This window comes from Lissotriton vulgaris, chromosome 12 (assembly GCF_964263255.1).
Source record: "Lissotriton vulgaris chromosome 12, aLisVul1.2, whole genome shotgun sequence".
Lineage (NCBI taxonomy): Eukaryota > Metazoa > Chordata > Amphibia > Caudata > Salamandridae > Lissotriton > Lissotriton vulgaris.
This window is the reverse complement of record NC_141700.1, coordinates 768274309-768293391: the sequence shown is the minus strand read 5'-3', so window position 1 is coordinate 768293391 and position 19083 is coordinate 768274309. Positions and strand designations below refer to the sequence as shown.

The window sequence follows — 19083 nt, the reverse complement described above, 5'->3', positions numbered from 1 at the left end:
CTGCATGCCAATCGCCTCAAGCCACATCATGAGAGGCCCGAGGTTGTCTTGATGATGGTAACCGATGGAGCAGAGGAAGAAGAAAGTGAACCTCTCCCTGATCTCCTCTCGTCCCAAGAAAAGGATGGGTCGGTGGAGGGAGTGATTCTCTCGCCATCCCTAACTCCTGAACAGCAGAGTGATTGCCGCCAGATCCTGGAGCAATTTTCTTCTCTGTTCTCCCTTGTCCCGGGTAGGACCCACCTGTGTACCCATGACGTGGACACAGGAGACAGCCCACCTGTGAAGTCTAAAATCTACTGGCTGTCGGACAAGGTGAAGGCCAGCATCAAGAGTGAAGTCGCCAAGATGCTGGAGCTGGGAGTGATTGAACCTTCTGGAAGCCCTTGGTCTAGCCCGGTGGTTTTGGTACCAAAAGCTGCCCCACCAGGCACCACACCTGAATTGAGATTCTGTGTGGACTACCGAGGCTTGAACTCAGTAACCAAAACTGATGCACATCCCATCCCACGGGCGGATGAGCTAATTGACCGGCTGGGAGCTGCTCAATACTTAAGTACCTTTGACCTAACTTCAGGGTACTGGCAGATTTCCCTTACCGAGGAGGCGAAGGAAAGGTCAGCCTTCTCTACACCTCAGGGACACTACCAATTTCGTGTCATGCCCTTTGGGCTCAAGAATGCCCCTGCCACTTTTCAGCGGCTGGTGAACAGGGTCCTTTCTGGAATGGAAGCTTTTTCTGCTGCATACCTGGACGACATTGCTGTCTTCAGTAGCAGCTGGGAGGACCATTTGCAGCATCTGCAAGCTGTTCTTCATGCCCTGCAACAGGCTGGCTTGACAGTCAAGGCCAGCAAGTGTCAGATCGGACAGGGGTCGGTGGTGTACCTAGGTCACTTGGTGGGCAGAGGGACAGTGCAGCCCCTCCAGGCAAAGATTGAGGCTATCATCGCCTGGGAGCCCCCCAAGACTCAAACAGAGGTCCGAGCCTTCCTGGGCCTCACTGGATACTACCGTCGCTTCGTGAAGGGGTATGGCACTATCGTGGCACCCCTCACTGAACTTACTTCCAAGAAGCAACCCCGACGGGTAGTCTGGACGGAGGCTTGCCAGCGAGCCTTCATGACCTTGAAACAAGCATTGTGTTCCGCTCCCATTCTCAAGGCCCCTGATTTTGCTAGAGAATTCATTGTCCAAACAGATGCGTCAGAACATGGCATTGGGGCAGTGTTATCGCAGCTAAATGATGAGGGCTTGGATCAACCAGTGGTCTTCCTGTCCAGGAGGCTACTCCCCAGGGAAAGGAGGTGGAGTACAATTGAGAGAGAAGCCTTTGCGGTGGTTTGGGCTCTGAAGAAGCTGCGGCCATACCTGTTTGGCTCGCACTTCCTAGTTCAGACTGACCATCGCCCCCTTCGTTGGCTGATGCAAATGAAGGGGGAGAATCCCAAGTTGCTGAGGTGGTCCATCTCCCTACAGGGAATGGACTTTAGGGTGGAACACCGACCTGGGACGGACCATGCCAACGCAGACGGTCTGTCCAGGTATTTCCGCCTTAGTGATGAGGACTCCCAAGGGGTTGGGTAGTTCTCCCCACTTTCAGCTGGGGGGGACGCGTGTTAGACCTGTCTGCTTCTGGGGAGACTCTAACCATTATGATTTATTTTTGTCCCCCTTAGCCTCCCAGAGTTTCTATTTTTATTTTTACACATGTCCATCAGGAATTTTTAATGCTGTCAGGGGGCTAGGTGTTCCTTGGCGATGACGCCATTTTTCCCTCATAAACCTGTGAGGCCTAGTCAGCCCCCTTGAAAATCTAGGGATCTCCAGAAACCTAAAATGGTGTCCACCAACTGCCATAACGGACACTACTGGAGGACAGGTCCATAGGATAACATTAGGGAACTTTCTGGAATTAACTAGAGACTTCTGCAGGTCTCAGGCCACCCTATATAAGGCCAGTGACCAGCAGCCATTTTGTGCTGACCCAAGAGTGGAGGAGTGAGGCAGTGGTGAGAGGAGGTGGACACACTGAGAGCAGCTAGTTTGTCTCTGAGGCTGACAGTTTCTTCAGAGGGTTGTTCCCCCTTTAACCTTTGACCAATCCCTCTCAAAACATCAATTGCTGACAAGGAAATTAAGTTACTGGAGAAGGAAGACCCTTCTAAATCTGAACTCTGGTGAGCCCTCTCAGAACACTCGTTACAGAGGGGATCCCTGACTTCCCATACTCAGCGCTGTGCTTACCGGTGTTGTGGAGCAGCTGTGGTGAAGGCGGGTGCCTGTGGCACCATAGCGACCTGAAGAGCGAGGGCGCCGTGTGTGCACATCCTTCCTGAGAGGCCGGAGTGGGAAGTGTCTGAGGAGGAGCAGCGGCGCTGCTACGATCGGCTGTGGGACCCCGGGGGCACCGGCCGCGTCAATCGGGAAGGAAGAGCTTCCGCGCATGTCTTAAGCGCGAACGCTTCTGTGGAGGCAGGATGGGCCTAGGGTCGGGCAGGCCCAGAAGAGCAGCGTCCTTCCGTTGAGCGAGTGCGGAGGCGGGAGAAGAGCGAGCGCTTCCGCGCATGCCCGGCGGAGAAGTGCCATCTGAGGGAAAGTCATCGCGTCAGCGGAGGAGCGCCGCGTCGGAGCCCCAGGAGATCGACCCCCTCAGAGGAGGCAGAAGCGCCACAGCGGACGCGGCGGAAGGGAGCCTTGGGGCCGGGGAAGCCTTCCCTGCCCTCCCCCAACAGCCGACTGCTGCCAGGCTCCAGCGCGTGTAGAGGAAACACCCGCGACACGCCCACAACCCTTCAAGTAAGCCGGGTAGTGTGGGGTCGGGAGGCGGCAGCACCGGGTGAAGGAAGCAGGACAGTGGGGCTACGACCCACGCAAGTGACTGAACAGTCCAGGGAAGCCTGACTTCAGAAAGTGGGTTAGTGACTCAAACAGCCACAGCAAAACCATTAATATTTACCACAGAGGAGAGAGGAGAAAGGTGTGAAGGGGACAACAGGGTTCCTGAAACAAGACCCTAATAGTCTATTGGTAACTGAGGGAGTGGATCCTCCACTAGAAAGGTGTAGTCTGTAACTTAACTAGAGGGCAGCCGTGTTAATACTACTGTGTCTTCCTTTTAGTCACATAACTGGAGGGTTATGCTGTGAAGATCTACATCCAGTAGAGGTCTGTGGAGTTGAGCAGTCACTTAAGAGCTGTGGGGTAATGTACCTGCTAATGAGTCTTTAAAAACGTATTGCACTGTCAGGCTGCATTTTCCTTTCTGTAAATTTACTAGTGACGTGTATTGTGACCTGAATAACCACTGACCTTAAATGTACCCTTGATTCTTAAAATCTGACTAGGAAAAATATTGCAGTGTGAACTGAATTACATGAAAAGGGTGTAACATAAATGTGTAACAAACCTGTCTGAAAGCATTACAAGAAAAGCATATTATTTTTATAAAAGGTATCGGTATTTTTCCAAACAGTGGTGTTGTGTCTTTATTTTAGTGGTTCATCACTGAGTTACTGTGAGTGAGACTTGTAAGTACTTTACCAACGCCTTGAGTTAGCTGTAGCCACTACTGTGCCAAGCTACCTTATGTAGACTTGGGTAATCTAGGTCCAACAAAGATGCTCACTCTGGCTTAGGTCCTGTCTGTCCAGGACCCGGGAGACTGGATGGTAGCGTTGAAGTTGCAGGATGTCTATTTCCATATCCTCGTCCTGCCTGCCCATTGGCGCTACTTTCGGTTTATGGTAGGCCACGAGCACTTTCAGTTTACAGTGCTCCCCTTTAGCCTCACCAGTGCCTTTCGGGTGTTCACAAAGGTGATGGCAGTGGTTGCAGCTCATCTACGCAGATGAGGGGTTCCAGTCTTTCCCTGTCTCGACGACTGGCTGTTGAAGGCGGGCACGCCCTAGGCAGTTGTCTTCCACCTCCAGACTATGACAAACCTCCTGCATTCTCTGTGGTTCACTATCAATGTGCCAAAGTCAAACCTGACTTCCTTTCAGATGCTCCCTTTTATCATGGCTGTTCAGGACATGTTGCAGCTGTGGGCCTATCCTCCTGAGCGGCGAGTCCAGGATATTCAGGCTATAATTTTGATGTTTCAGCCTCTATCCTGGGATTCAGTGAGAATGACTCTGAGGTTGCTGGGCCTTATGGCCTCCTGCATTCTGCTGGTGAATCATGCCAGATGGCACATGCAGGCTCTACAGTGAGACATGAAGCTACAATGGGTGCAGTATCCGGGAAATCTCACCGATCTGGTCCAGATTTCGGAGGGAACTGCGAAAGATCTGCAATGGTGGTTGACTATCCGCGATTTGGTCAGAGGCAGCTCCCTCTCCCTTCCCCAACTGGATCTCACAGTAGTGACAGATGCTTCACTTCTGGGATGGGGCAGCCATCTGGGGGAGGTGGAGATCAGAGGACTCATATCAACTTGTTGGACCTCTGTGCGATCCAATTGGCACAAAAGGCCTTCTTACCATCCCTCAAGGGAAGGCTTGTTCAGTTGTTCAAGGACCACACTACTGCCATGGGGTACTGCAACAAACAGGGTGGGGTTGTGGACCCTCTGCCAAAAAGACCTGCGCCATTGGATGTAGCTGGTACAGCACTGCATATCCCTTGTGGTTCAACACCTGGCCGGCCTCTTGAACTCCAGGGAGGATGAACTCAGCTTTGGTGCCTATCACACCACAAGTGGCGTCTCCATACGGAGGTGATACAAGGACTCTTTCAGTGAGGAGAGCCTTGGTTATATCTGTTCACCTCCACTAGGAACGTGCAATGTCAGCAGTTTTGTACGTTGGAGTTTCTAAGCCGGCTCTCGCTCAGTGACGCTTTTCGTCTCTAGTGGAGCTCTGGCCTCTTTTCTGGCCATACCACTTCAGTCAAGAGTACTTCAGAAAATCTGGAGCAACCGCGCACAAGTCATTCTTTTGGCTCTGGACTGGGCATGGAGAGTATGGTAACCTGAGCTTCTGTAGATGAGCATCGATCCTCCAATCAGGCTGCCCCTTCGAGATGATCTTCTGTCGCAGCAGCAGGGGGGGGCTCACCGCCCGAACCTGTAAACTGTCCGCCCCATTGCGTGGAGATTGAGCGGTGACAGTTGATAGCATTTGACCTTCCTCCTGAATTGTGCAAAGGTACTTTGGCAGCCAGACGTCCCTCAACTAAGTTGTTATACTCTTGCCAATGGTAAAAATGTTGTAAATATTGTATAGAATGGTCTATTGACCCTTTGTCTGCCTTCCTCTCGAACATTCTTCTTTTCATCCTGTCTATTGTTAGACTCTAGCATATCCCTTTGTCCTTTTTGTTCCTAACGTATGCTTTCTTTTTGTCCGTGCAGACCAGTGCTTCAAGTCAGGGCAACCATCATCCATTCTAGATTCTGTTTGCTATACTTGTACTGGTCTCGCGAATCCTACCAACTTAGGGGCCGATTACGATTTTGCCCGGAAGTCATGCCATCCGGAAATCATTCCGACCGAATCAGTTCTGGAATGCTTTTCGGACCACTAGGATCGGGGCAGTCCAACTGAGCGATTTGGATGCTTCCGGAAACGATTCAGTTGGACTCCCATTGGCTATAATGGGAGCCTGTGTTCCGAACGAGAACACAGGCTCCCATTGAATAAAGGGGTGGCTGGGGAAAATCGTGCACCGTGTGGCAGGCCCCCCATGGTTCCTGCCACACTGTGCATGGTCTGATAGGGGGACCCATGAGTACCCCCATAGGCCCCATTCGAAAGCCTCAGGTGAAGGGGGTCTGCTATGGACCCCCAAAGACGGTTGTTTTGTTCCGGGCCAACCAAATCGGAACAAATGTCTGAATCTGTTATCGTAATCGCTTGCTCGGAAATCGTGTCCATAGAGCTGTACTAATCGGCTCCGAAAGGCTCGACCTGTACGAAGGCCTTTCGGAACCGATTCGGTCATCCCTAATGGTTGCCCGGCATTGTAATCAGTCGTCCAGAACTGGGTACGATTCGGTTGGAAACAAGGGCTCCGTGTCGGATTCGGCAAGCCGGAATCCAGTTCTGACCCCTTCCAAATGGGATCGTAATCAACCCCTTCATTTTTTGCCTCTAATTTCAAATTTGTTTACATTTACAGAACTTACTAAAATGTTCAATGTCAGATTTTACATTTTTATGTAAATGTACTTTAACAATCTGTTAATATTATTTAATCTTTTTAACAGTTGTGCAACCCTTGAGTAGGTCTAACGGACCCTAGTTTAATCACCACTATTGTATGGTATAAAATTGGAATGTCATAGAATTGGAATCACAGACCAGTCATTTGAGGAGTAAGAAACGTAAAGAATGTATTAATGGGAGGAATTCATATAGCATGCTGATTTTGTTTTTTATGCTATTGAAAATAAATATGTACATGTAGTTTATCAGCATAAAAATAAGTTGAAGCTAGAATAATAAAGTATGCTGTGCTTAACAAAAAGAAACCCCCACGTTTGATAGCCAAGAGACCAGCACCACCCTATTTCTTTTTAATGCCTGTACTATTGTGCAACTGTTGCATTATCCTTTAACAATTGTAACAATGTATGTTGTATTTTAGCTCAGTGTGTACTACTGTGTTGTACTTTACTGTACAGTGCTAATTACTGAAGAGGTGGCATATACAGAAAAATTATGAATACTTTTTGTGCTCGCTTTAGTGTTAAATACCATTGAGCAGATTCAATAAAACACATTTTGGAGAGGCACCCTGCCCCTAGCAAATGCCTGCCCATATGATACCGGACCATAACAGCAGCTCCTGCGCCTGCATGACTTGTTAGGCCTACCCGTGCACTCCAGTTCTAAAGGTGTCCTCCAGCGGATCTGGTAAGCATTGGTTCCCATGAGCAACCAAGGAATATAGCACAGGGGCTGCTGGATGGAAGAGAACAAGAGCATTTGAATATCAATAGCTTCATAGCATATTAGCACTAAAGAGCTCGACTGAATGAATCCACATACTAGTGAATACTGAAAAACAGATAGCTGTGTAATCCCAAAATGCTGCAATTTGTTTGGATCGTAGCTGGTAGTCGAGTTCATAGTGGTCTAATGAACTACTGAAGGGGAACATTAGAGCTGCAATAGCTTCCCTAATACAATCAATACACTTCTGGTGTATCATTCCACTGTGCGTAATGGGAAGGATGGTACTGTTTAAGATGGTCTTCCTGCATTGTCTCATATCTTTTCCCCGCCCATCCAAATTCGCATGCCTAAATCCCTCTTTTGTGAGGTGGCTGGACTGCTGACTTACTTTATGTGGGGGACAAACCGTTGCAAAATCAGGTCTGCCAAACGTTGCCTCCTCAATGATATAGATGGTATGGCATTTCCCAATATGGAGCTTTATTATCTAGCCGATTAGTTTAAATGTACAGCTTATTGGAGATCTGACATCTGGAGTGGGATGACCACTTCCACTGAATTCACTCCTACCTGTGTTTATTTGGTAGCCTTATATCTTAAACCTTGACTGCAACAGCAGGAGCGCCCGGATGTGCTTCCACTTGGCTTGCTCCACTATGCATAGGCTTGCGCTCACCAGCACACAAGAGCAAAACTCTCTTATGCAAAGGCATTTGCTCTTGCAGTGCTGTTACATCTCTCCCATGACAGCGACTGTTCTGGCCTACATGATTGGACAAGCAGGGGCATGACCACTCTTGGAGCTTTGTATGTGAATGGACAACTGCAGAGTTTAAGCGATCTCACAGAAGACTTTGTGATCCCCTCACAGCAGTTTTTATTTTACGGCGAGGTATCACTTGCCATACGGCGCGCTTGGAGGGATGGCAACCAAGAACATGTTGCACATAGCTGTCTGAAACTCATTTGCACGACCACTGGGTGCACGTGAGAGATAACCCTTATTTATAAGTTGCTCCTGGCTCAGGGTAAGGATGAGCAGATTGGACTTGGCAAGCAATGGTCCACAGACATGGATCTGGTGCTTAAGGATACAGATTGGGCCAATGTCCTGACATACAGCCCTCATACTACCCGAAATGCCTGGTTCAAATTGTTTCAATTCTTCTACCTGCCTAAGATTTATCTGTATCAACCTCCTATTTTCTGGAGCACATGCCACCTGTCTGTGGTGCCTGCTGGAAGGGCTGCATTTTTACCATATGGATTGGGACTGTTGTCTCTCACGCCCTTCTGGGATACGGTCCTGGAACTCATATTCTCCTCCATCTAAAACTGAACTAGTAACTACAAGATTCGCAGACCTGACCTATATCCTGGCCCAAAGGCAACAGTCCATGCCTTGGAAATCTCCCACAGGCCCTACCCTGCAGAAGCGGAGATGAGAACTGACTAAATAGTCCTGGTGTGAAGGGGCCCTGTTGCAATTTGAAGCGCGAAGCGGTCTGTGTAGTTCTGAGCACGCACAGGCGTGGAAAATGATCCTTTGAAACCGCCCGCCCACCAACGGAGACCCCTATGATGAATGATGCCCTGCAGAACCCTTATTTAGGGAGCTGCGCTTTGCCGAGTGCCTGGGCTCGGCTTGGGCTGGTAGGTTAGCGATAGCCTGGTGTGCTGCTCTGGGCCCTGATTTCTATCCCCACTCCCCACCCCAAAGTCACCAGTACAATACCCTGGTTCTTCACTGCACTTCAGAAGCTTGGTTTGTCTTTACTGTTTGAGTTTACCCTCCACCATCTTTTTTCCTACATCCAATCCTGTTTTCACTTTTTCGTTTCGTAACATGCTTGCAAATCCTACTATCCTACTATGTATTTATCCACTGGTGCTGGTTCTCTGGTAGAATGTTTCTCCTGATACAACCACTTTGTAAACAATTTGTAACAGTCTGTAATTTGGAGTCAATATAGCGAATGGTGGGGACTGTTTACAGAATCTGTATTGCTCCTTACTTATTGACGTATGTTATGCCATAAAACCCTAATAACATTTTTTTTTATAAAAACGTTCATAGTGTTTTAATGAAAATCTTAAGTAACCGGGCATGTGGATGCCTCTGTGTCCCTCATTCACGAGAAGCTGGGTTTAAATTTGCATCCACGCACTTCCACATTCTACTACGGCAGTGGACTTCTAAATTCTCTTACCATTACCCTCACACCTGTACTACACCACTCACAACTGGCTTCTGCAATTCCTTAGTGCAATGCATTAGACATTAGATTTATTACTAGAGTTCATCAGCAGAAGCAGTGGCCAAAATGGAATACACAACCACATTTCCATTGTACGGGGGATAGAGCCGGTGTTGCAGCTGCAGTTCTCTTGCATTGGTTATCCTCCCTAGAACATGAGCCTGGCTCGATCAGTGCTACTTCTGCTCACATAGAAAGACATTACCCCACTGGCAGATGTGTACCTTTTTGTCTTTTAGGTGGCAGAGAGTGAACCATGGAGAAGAAACCGGGGAAGACAGGGGGAACAGTACAGCAGACAGCAGCGAGGACCAAACCTGAGGTGGCACCTGGGACAACCCCCGGGACGTCAAGTGGGTCATCAAGCGGGACGTCACCCCAGACAACACCCAAGGGAAGCCGGCGACTCAGCCCGAGGGCCCCTCGGGGAATTCTGAAACTGAACTCGAACCAGGCTGTTCATCTACCACTTAATATGCCTGAAACGTAATGTAATGTAAAGAGTTGTTTTTAGAAGCAAGAAGCATGTTACCTAGAGCTCAGTGTGTATGCTCAGAATGGGCTATTAAGTAATATGGCATTTAGCTGCTGGTTCTTCTGGACATGACTGAAAACCGGTTCTTAACACAATCTCAAGTGGTCTCAGGGCCTGCAGGAAGTGCAAAGCCTCTTGGGTATTTAGCTACCAAGCATCCTGAGGTCTGAAAGTTTTGGGGCAGCAGTGAGGTTTGGAGCCCCCCACATGGAACAACAGACCAACTACGCCAAAGTCTGTTCTTATAATACATTTTGACAGTTATCTATTTTGGGAGGGCGTTTGTGGATCTACAGCCTAGTGTGCTCGCTCACCTAGAACCTTCAGCCCAGAAGACCTCCTGCAATTGACATAGGAACCTGCCAGTCCTGGTCAGAAGGACATGTGGCTAAATATTTCCACTTGCCATATGACCAGTGACATTCTTCTGGGCCGAAACACTTTCCTTTGCCTAGCTTTGCCAGCAATGGTTAACCCATATTCTGCTTCTCACAAGATTGTGTGTGTATATTTGTGTATAAGAGAATGTGTGTGTGTGTGCGTATGTGTGAACGTGTGCGCACACCTCTGGGTGTCTGTGTAAGCACATGCGTGATTCTATGGCGTGAGAATCTGTTCTGTTCCATTGGACAAATTCCCAATCTCTTTGCCTTTCAAAGAGCAGACATGGCTCCAGCTTCACAGACCATGAGCAATGGAGGCTGCATCAAGCAAGAGGCTTTAATATGTCTCAACCACTGTCTCCAGAATGTGTGATATGTAGTACGGCATCAGTTTGACCAGTAGACTAAGAAATCCAGATGCAGGGGCACATGGGTATTGCAACCTGAAAAAAGTCAATGTTCTCTAACTTCTGCACATGGGAATAATTTAGTGCGCGTACTCCAATGAATGAGTTTCATTATAGCCACCGTTTCCGCTACAATTCCTTTTCAATTGCTACAGAGCTTCCAGCATGCACAGACAAACTGCCCACTCTGTTATTAGGACCAGGAGCTCAGACCAGTTAGAACTTGCTCCAGGTCCTGCAGTTCTCTACACCAGTGCAAGTGCTCAGTACCAGAAACAAGCTGCAACCAGGTGTATGCACTGCTGTCAAACGGCCCCCAAAAAGGTCCACATCCACTGGTCAAAATTAAATGATTTTCTTTCTTTAAACCAAAGATTAATCATGTCAAAAGAATACACCTGGCCCACATTTTTTTACCGTTTTGGAGCTTACCCAAGACTAGCGTGTATCCCTCTTCTAACAAGGTGTTATATTCAATTCGATTCAGTACATCTTTATTCAGTTATAAAATAGCCATTAAAGCACCCAATACAATGCAGTGGGTGTACATAAAAAGAGCATCACATTTCAATGCCATTAAATCTTTAAAAATATTAAAATGGGAAAAAGAAGTCAATAATCTGACATTGTTTTCCTAGAGGATACAGCATGAAGAAACTTTGTTACGCAGCAGCACGATTTATCTTCAGACAGTGCGTAGGAAGCAATGCGCCTGCATACAGAATCGTATCTTTCTGGCTCTTATAAGTGGTATAACATATAAAAAGCACAGAAAAAATGAAATGCAGCATATTTGTTTTAGAATATTTATTGCATGGGTATGTCCTTAGATCGAGCTCCTGTTGATACCCACTTGGTAAGCATAAACAATATTTTATTGTACCAGCCCTAAAAGCTAAACAATAAGGACAGTGTCCAGCTCCTGTTTGTGTTCCATAAATATTCCGAACTAGGCTCCCCTAAATTAAAATGCAGATGATCTAGAACACTCCTTTTCTTACTCTCAGCCGGTAATCTATGTGTTACAGGTTTCTCCAATAATAAATGCTTCACTTGCTTCCCACAAGCGGCAGTCTATGGCTCTCCTACCAAAAACGTATCTATTTGGCCCACACTTTCCAAAGATTTTTTGACATAGGCCAACCAGGGGATGGAAAGGCCCCTTTTGCAGGCCTGACAATCATTACCTACACTCTCTGTTAGTGTAGCACCCTCTGAGCTCCAAATGGATAGCCACACGGTGGCAAGGTGACTCTGAATGCTGTCACTCAGGTAGCCTATGCCCAATTTGCTGTGGCAAATAAAGTGGGCGGGAGATGCTGGGTCTGATACTAACCTTCTTAAGTGATTCTCTCTCCTCTGGAGATTTTTAAGAGCACCCAATCCCCATACGCCCACACCATAGGTTGCAATAGGAATGCACTGTGATAAGTATATTTGCAGTGAGGGTTTCAGGAGCCTACCTCCCTTTTGTGATGGCAGACTGAGCAATGACCCAATTGACCTTGAAACCTTTACTCTGCACTGTGCTGATACCATAAACCCGAAGTGCAAAAATTAATTCCTAAATAGGAGAAAGTGCAAATGCTAGATAAAGTGCTCGGGCCTACAGTGATGGAGAGTGATTTTGTACGCTTCGGACCACATGACATTAAAAATGACTTAGTAAAATTTGTCAACAAATTAAGATTAGCCATAAAATTCACAAAAGAGTGAGTTAAAAATCACAAAGCTTTGGGGGTCGGGCAATTAGAACTACATCATCCATTTATTGTAAGGCAGGACGGGGAATATCACATACTAGGGATGCGTCATGGGTGCTCTTAATAAATTCTGCGCTCAGCTCACTTGTATACAAAATAAACAAGAATGGTGCTAATACACATCCATGACAGACCCCCGATTAATAGTAAATTTAACAGAGATTTCCCCCTCACTGCTAAACCTTATGCAAGCCTTAGTGCCTGTGTGTAAGAATATCAGCAGGTGCACTATTGAAGGATCAATTTTTAAGTTAATAAGTATCTGCCATAGTATTGCCCAATTTACACAATCGAATTCCATCAATAGGTCCATGAAGGCATGATACAGGTTTGATTGTTTATCCAATGTATAATTTCCAATGATTAAGCTCAAATTTAGGCATTGCTCCACAGTTCGTATGCCACTTCTAAAACTGTACTGACAATCATTTAATACATTATTCTCATTAATCCATTCTAATAGTCTATTTTACAACACTCTCCGCAAAATGTTTGTCGGAACATCAATCAGAGAGATAGGGTGGTAACATCTAGGTTCTGTCTTATTACCCTTTTTAAAAATTGGGACACTAGTCGACGAAGTCTTGGAAGAGGGGGTCGAGGAGTAATTCAGATTATTATACAGTCTCCAATTCCAGCTTCTCTCCCAACCTTCTATAGCTGGGGTGGATTTTCTGGTTGCCCGCTCCACTAATCTTTCCGCACCTCTCACAGTCGTCCTTGTCTATCGCCCCCCCCCCCCTGAGCATGCCTCTGTTTGTGGCCTCCCTGCAGGAACTCCTTGCTACGCTCGTAGTTAATAACTCTTCTGTTCTCCTGCTAGGCGACTTTAATTATTGGCCTGGTGACCCCAGGGAGGACTTAGCGTCAAAGGACTTCACGGCCACTCTCTTGTGCCTTAACCTCAAGTCTCATGTATCGACTCCTACCCATAATCTTGGACACATCTTGGACCAAGTCTGGTCATCCCAGGACATAGTTTCCCCCCCAGCATCCTTCCTTGCACCTGGTCCGACCATTCCTTTATTTTCTTTACTATCAACCTTGGCTCCCCTCACAAATCCCCTCGTCCCAGGAATGTTTTTACACGCAGCTGGAATCGCGCTGACCTGCTCTCTCTTTCTCATTCCCTTGCCTCTTCCTTACCTGATCTCAATGGCATTCCCCTTGACTTACAGGCCGCTGCAGTTAGCAACTGGTTATCTTCCGCCTGCGATCTAGTCGCCCCCCTTAAGCTAGTCAAGTCCTTTCGCCCACACGAGGCACACCGATGGTTCAACTCTGAGCTTAAGGTCCTCAAACTGGAACTTAGACGCTCTGAGCGCCTCTGGCGCCGCAGCTACTGCCCCGACCTCAAGGCCAAATACAAATCTCTCCTTAAAGAGTACAAGAAAGCCATTCTTGTGTCCAAGACCAAGTACTTTTCCGAGCAGGTAACCCTATCTGCTAACAAATCTAAAGAGATCTTCTCCTTGGTTAACAACTTGGCCACCTCTGATCGTGCTTGCCCTAACTTTATTCCTTCCCAAGCCCTCTGTTCCTCTTTAAACGACTTCTTTATCGAGAAGATCGTCAAAATTAAATCCAACATTTCTATCACTCCTTTCACTCCACTCCATCCTGCCCCCTCTGTGTCTAATTCTTCCTTTTCCTCTTTCTCGCCTCTTTCCTTGGACTCCTTCTTAGTTCTGCTCACAAAAATCAAGTCTGGCTCTCCTACCGATTGTGCCCCCGCTCGCATCCTGAAAACTCTCTTTTCTTCTTGCCCTGCCACCCCTCTTTCCCTTCTTAATGCTTCTCTTTCTACTGGTTTGGTTCCTTCTTCATTTAAATCTGCTATTGTTTCCCCCATTCTTAAAAAACCTGGTCTTGACTCCTCCCTCCCTTCTAATTTCAGACCTATCTCTCTCCTTCCCTATCTTGCCAAAATTCTTGAAAGCTACGTCACCTTCTGTCTCTCTTCTTATATCGAGCAGAACCATTTTCTTGCTTCCCACCAAGCAGGTTTCCGTTCGGGCCACTCGACCGAATCAGTGATGCTCGCCGTCCTCGACGAGCTGAAAGCTAAGGCTGACACCAACTCTCCCCAAGCTTTGGTTCTCCTCGATCTGTCCGCTGCGTTTGACACGGTTGATCACAACATTCTTCTTGACCGTGTCAGCGCAGCGGGCATTCGAGGCCCTGCCCTCTCTTGGATCACGTCCTTCCTAACAGGACGCTCACAAGCTGTCCACCTCCCCGCTTTTTCTGCTCCTCCCCTCCCGATGCCCTGTGGGGTCCCCCAAGGTTCCTCCCTCTCTCCTCTTCTCTTCAACCTTTACATTCACCCCCTTATTTCTTCTCTCCTTGAGCTGGGGGTCTCTGTGTATAACTACGCAGATGACCTCCAGCTCGTCTTTGATCTTTCTTCTTCTTCTCACTCCCTATCTTTTTTTCGCTCCACTATGGTTTTTATTTCTGGGTGGATGAGCGCCAATCACCTCAAGCTCAATCCAGACAAGACTGAGCTTGTCCTGACTGGCGGCTCATCCAGCCCTTGGTCCTCCGCTTTTTGGCCCCCTATTCTTGGCCCCCCTCCCACCCCTGTTCCCTCCGTTAAAACGTTGGGCATTAAGGTCAGCCAGGACCTGTCTATGCATGGCCAGGTCAGTGCTGTAGTGTCTTCCTGCTTTCTTTCCCTTCGGCTGATCCGAAAAGTTTCCCGTTTCTTCTCCCTTGACTCTCTTAAAATTATCATTTCTGCCCTTATCACTTCCCGCCTTGATTATGGAAATAGCTTGTTCGTGGGTATTCCTGCCTACGAAACTCGCCGCCTTCAAGCAATCCAAAATCAGGCTGCCCGTCTCATCTTTCATCTGCCCAAAACTCACCACATCACTCCTGTCCTCAAATCTCTCCACTGGTTACCTATCCTGCAGAGATCCCTGTTCAAACTAGGGTGCCTTGTCTATCGGGCTGTTGATCGCTCTGCGCCGGTGTTCATCAATTCTCTGATTTCTACCCACGCCCCTGTTCGCACTCTCCGATCATCTTCCTCTGCATTCCTCACTGTTCCCCGTTTCCGTAAAACTCGCACTGGTGGAACTAGATTCTCTGTCCTTGCGCCCCGGTTTTGGAACTCCCTTCCTCTTTCTATGCGTTCTATCCCTATCTTCTCACACTTCCGTAAAGCGCTCAAAACATTCCTGTTTACCCAGGCCTACCCCCGCTAACCTCCTCGGCCCTGTCTGTTCTGTTCACTAGAGCTCTCAGCGCCAGGAAGCCGTTTGGCCATCGTGCGCTCTATAAATACTTTCATTCATTCATTCATTATACACATTTGTCAATACGAGGGGCCACATATTTATATTACATTTGATGGTATCGATAGGGATACCATCCGGTCCTGGAGCCTTCTCACCTGCGATTTCCCTAATAGCGATCTCTACTTCCTGTACTGAGAAGAATAAATGAGGAGGTCTTGCCACTTGCCTTAGCATTAAGGGCTCAGATTCACGTCTATATGAATTTCTTTAAAATGTGATACCCACTCCTGCCCATTTATATGATATCCAACTGTGGTTCCTCTATGATCAAGGGAGCGCATAGTAGACACTGTGTTCGAAAACATTTTACTGTCCCATGTATTAGCAGTAACAGTCAGCATGGTCCTCTGCTGTATAATAACTTCAGCCCTTGTTTTATATGTGACCGCGTTATATGCGTTCCGCAGAATAGACATTAATGCGCAATCTTGTGGCTCAGCTTTAAAAGCACTTCTTAGCAGGCGCTCTGCCAGTGAACACTCGTGATCAAACCAGTGATGGCTCGGAGAGTCTGACGTTACGGGTGCTAACAGGTAGGATATAACCTTGCAGCAAATATACTGAAACGAGAGGACTATTAATTCGCTGTTAATGTCTTCTGATCAGCTATGCATCACTAACTGTATATTCTCATCTACCAGCCTGTTAACAAATTTTACAGGATCCAGCAGCCTCTGACGGGCGCAGGCGGGCCTGCTCTTGGCCCGGTCTTTGCCCGGGTCATGCCCGGGCACGCCCGCGCTGAATGATGCCCTAAAAGAACTTATGTTGTTCGGTGCCTGAGGACAACATCACTGGTCGAGGTTGCAGGGGAGTGTAGTCCTCCTCCCCAGCACAGCACTCTTGGCCAGCAGGCAAGACAATGGGCAAGACAAGGTCTTATATAATTGCTGGCAGAAAAGTCACTGTCATATCAACAAAATGACCAGGTCCTTCTTGGCCTATTCTTATTTCAAAATGTGCACATCTTATCAGTATCTTATAAGAATAGGCCAAGAAGGACCTGGTCATTTTGTTGATATGACTATGTGAGTGGAGGGCGACCAGGGTTCTATGTTCCCTCTGTGCTGCTTGGTGTTTGTATAGAAAAGTCACTGTCCCAATTAATTTTCCAGAGTCATTACATCCAATTAAACAATGATCACTGATCTTGTGAACTTCACTTCGCTTTACAATTTTGAGATCCACAAAACGCATTTAAACACACAAGTAACCTTCATTATAGAACCAGGTTAACCCCTTCGATGCTCATGACGAGCTCAGCTCGTCATGAGGTACACCTCTCGTACACTCATGACAAGCTGAGCTCGTCATGAACAATGGGAATAACTCGGGAGCAGCACAGGAGGGGAATACCATCAGCAGCGATGGTGTTAAGATGTTAATAATGGTTGAGATCAGAGTATGGCTAACAAAGTTAACTGACAGAAATATCCGGTACTAAATATTGTTTACAAAAATATGACGCAGTGGAATGTAGATTTTCTTTTATTAAACTCCAATAGGGCAATATTTTTGAAAACACTATTTAGGACACAATATTTTTTGGCCAACAATATTTAGGCCACAATGTTGTTATGCTATGGCATGTTGTTATGTAATGGTATTTGACCGTATGTTATATTATTTTACGTGATGCAGACATGTAGGAGTGTCAGGAGGGTGTCCTGACACTGAGCATGTGTTAGTCTAGCTAGCTGGACTACTAGAAAATCCAGGTCCTCATTTTCTTGCTGAATTGAAGAAGTGAGTGTAGCAACAGGTTGTTCCACACTTTAGGAGTGATGTAGGAGAAGTAACCACTGGTTCCGGTTTTCCATATTTATGGGATATGTGCACATAAGAGTCTGGATGAGCGAAGGTGTTTGGAAGATTCGTAAAAGCAGATGCGATTGTTGAGGTATGCTGGGCCAGTATGTTACGAAGGGCCTTAAAAGTGTGAGTGAGGAGTTTAAATTGTGCTTGTTTGTATATGAGGAGCCTGTGGAGCTCCTTCAGGTGTGGTGTGATGTGAGTGTGGCATAGTAGATTGAGAGCGAATCTATCCGCCGAGTTCTGAATAGTCTGCAGCCTTCTGGTGAGTTTTTTGATTGCCATGGAGGGTGATTCCGTAGTCCAGCTTCCTTGTGACGAAGACATGCGTTATGATTTTCCAGGTGCTGATTGGGAGCCTTTTGAAAATCTTCCTCAGCATCTTCAGGGTATAGAAGCATGAGGCGGTGAAGGTGTTGACTTGGGAGGTTAGGTTAGCTCTTGATCCCATGGCTCTTAGAATGGGTGGTGTGAGTGGGTGTTGTCATAGCTCTGTCAGTTGGCTATGGGTGGGTGGAGTCTCGAGGTGAAGTGCTCTTCCTGAAGATCACAATTTCGGTCTTGTAAGTGCTTCAGACAGTTGGTCTTCATCCAGAGGACGATTTCAGTCATGTAGGCATTGAACTTGATTGGAGTACTGGGTGTCTTGTTCCATGAGGAAGAGAATGAGTTGCATGCCATCGACTTAGGAGAGGACATTGGTGATGTGACAGCAGACAATGCTGGCTACAGGGGTCATGTATGCATTGAAGAGGGGCAGGCACAGGGAGGAACCTCGCGTAACTCTGCTGATGAAGTCACAGGCTTCCAAGTTGTAAAGTGCCAGGCTGGGTCGTTCCAGTCAGGAAGGAGCATATAGATCAGAGTGCGTGTCCCTGAATTCCAATGTTTTGTTGGCATTGGATGAGGATGGGGTGGGAAAACATGCCAAACACTGCAGAGAGATCCAGGAGGTTGAGGGCAAACCTGTCCCCTCTGTCCAGAGTCATCCATGGGAGTGATGAGGGTAGTTTCCATGCTGTGGTTGGGTCTGAAACCAGACTGAGTGGTTTAGGGTAGTTTATGGTCTTTGAGACGGTTGGTGAGGCATCCGTTGATATTTGTTTTTTAGACCTTGGCCAGAAATGGTAGTAGGGAGATAGGTCTGTAGTTGGCGAGTGTTGAAGAGCCATGAAGGGTACCATACAGTTAATATTTCATTTCAACATCAATAAAGTCAACCACTTGAAAAGGCCTAACTACTATGTAGCCGACCTACTATTCCTTTCAGGGGGCTCCAGATCTGGCAGAAGCAGAAATTTGCTACAACTGAGAACCCCCAAATTAAGTACTGCAGAAGCATTGAAACAATCCTTCATGGGGGGGCAACCTCCTTCTGGAATTGACCTTGATACAACTAACGGCACAGAATGACTGAAGGGGACTAAAGACCCACCTATTCAGAAGTTATGTGGTCTGATTCCACCAGGTATATTTGTCATCTTACAGTACTTACCTAGCTCCCTCCTTCTCCTGTTCCCCTGCACAATCTTCTCTCTTTGTATGGGCCTCATGTATCTAGGGACATTGTGCCATCTTCTTTAGAAGCCCTTCTACTGCATACCGAGGGGTGGCCAAATGTTGGTTTCATCCTCACCAATCCAGCTAATACCTAAACTGGATCTAACTACTGTCGTTTTCCCCTTCTCCCCCTACCGTCTCACATTATCTTCTGGGTT

General features: G+C 47.2%; 1 protein-coding gene across 1 annotated transcript in view; it reads left to right on the top strand.

Annotated features, from left to right (window-relative positions):
- The first annotated feature begins 9407 nt into the window (after nt 1-9407).
- LOC147678645 (uncharacterized) overlaps nt 9408-19083 on the top strand; it is a 432022-nt gene continuing 422346 nt past the window's right edge. The window contains exon 1 of the mRNA XM_086946616.1: nt 9408-9646. Coding sequence (XP_086802742.1) covers nt 9417-9646 — 230 coding nt within the window. The 5' untranslated portion in view covers nt 9408-9416. The remainder of the gene's footprint in view (nt 9647-19083) is intronic.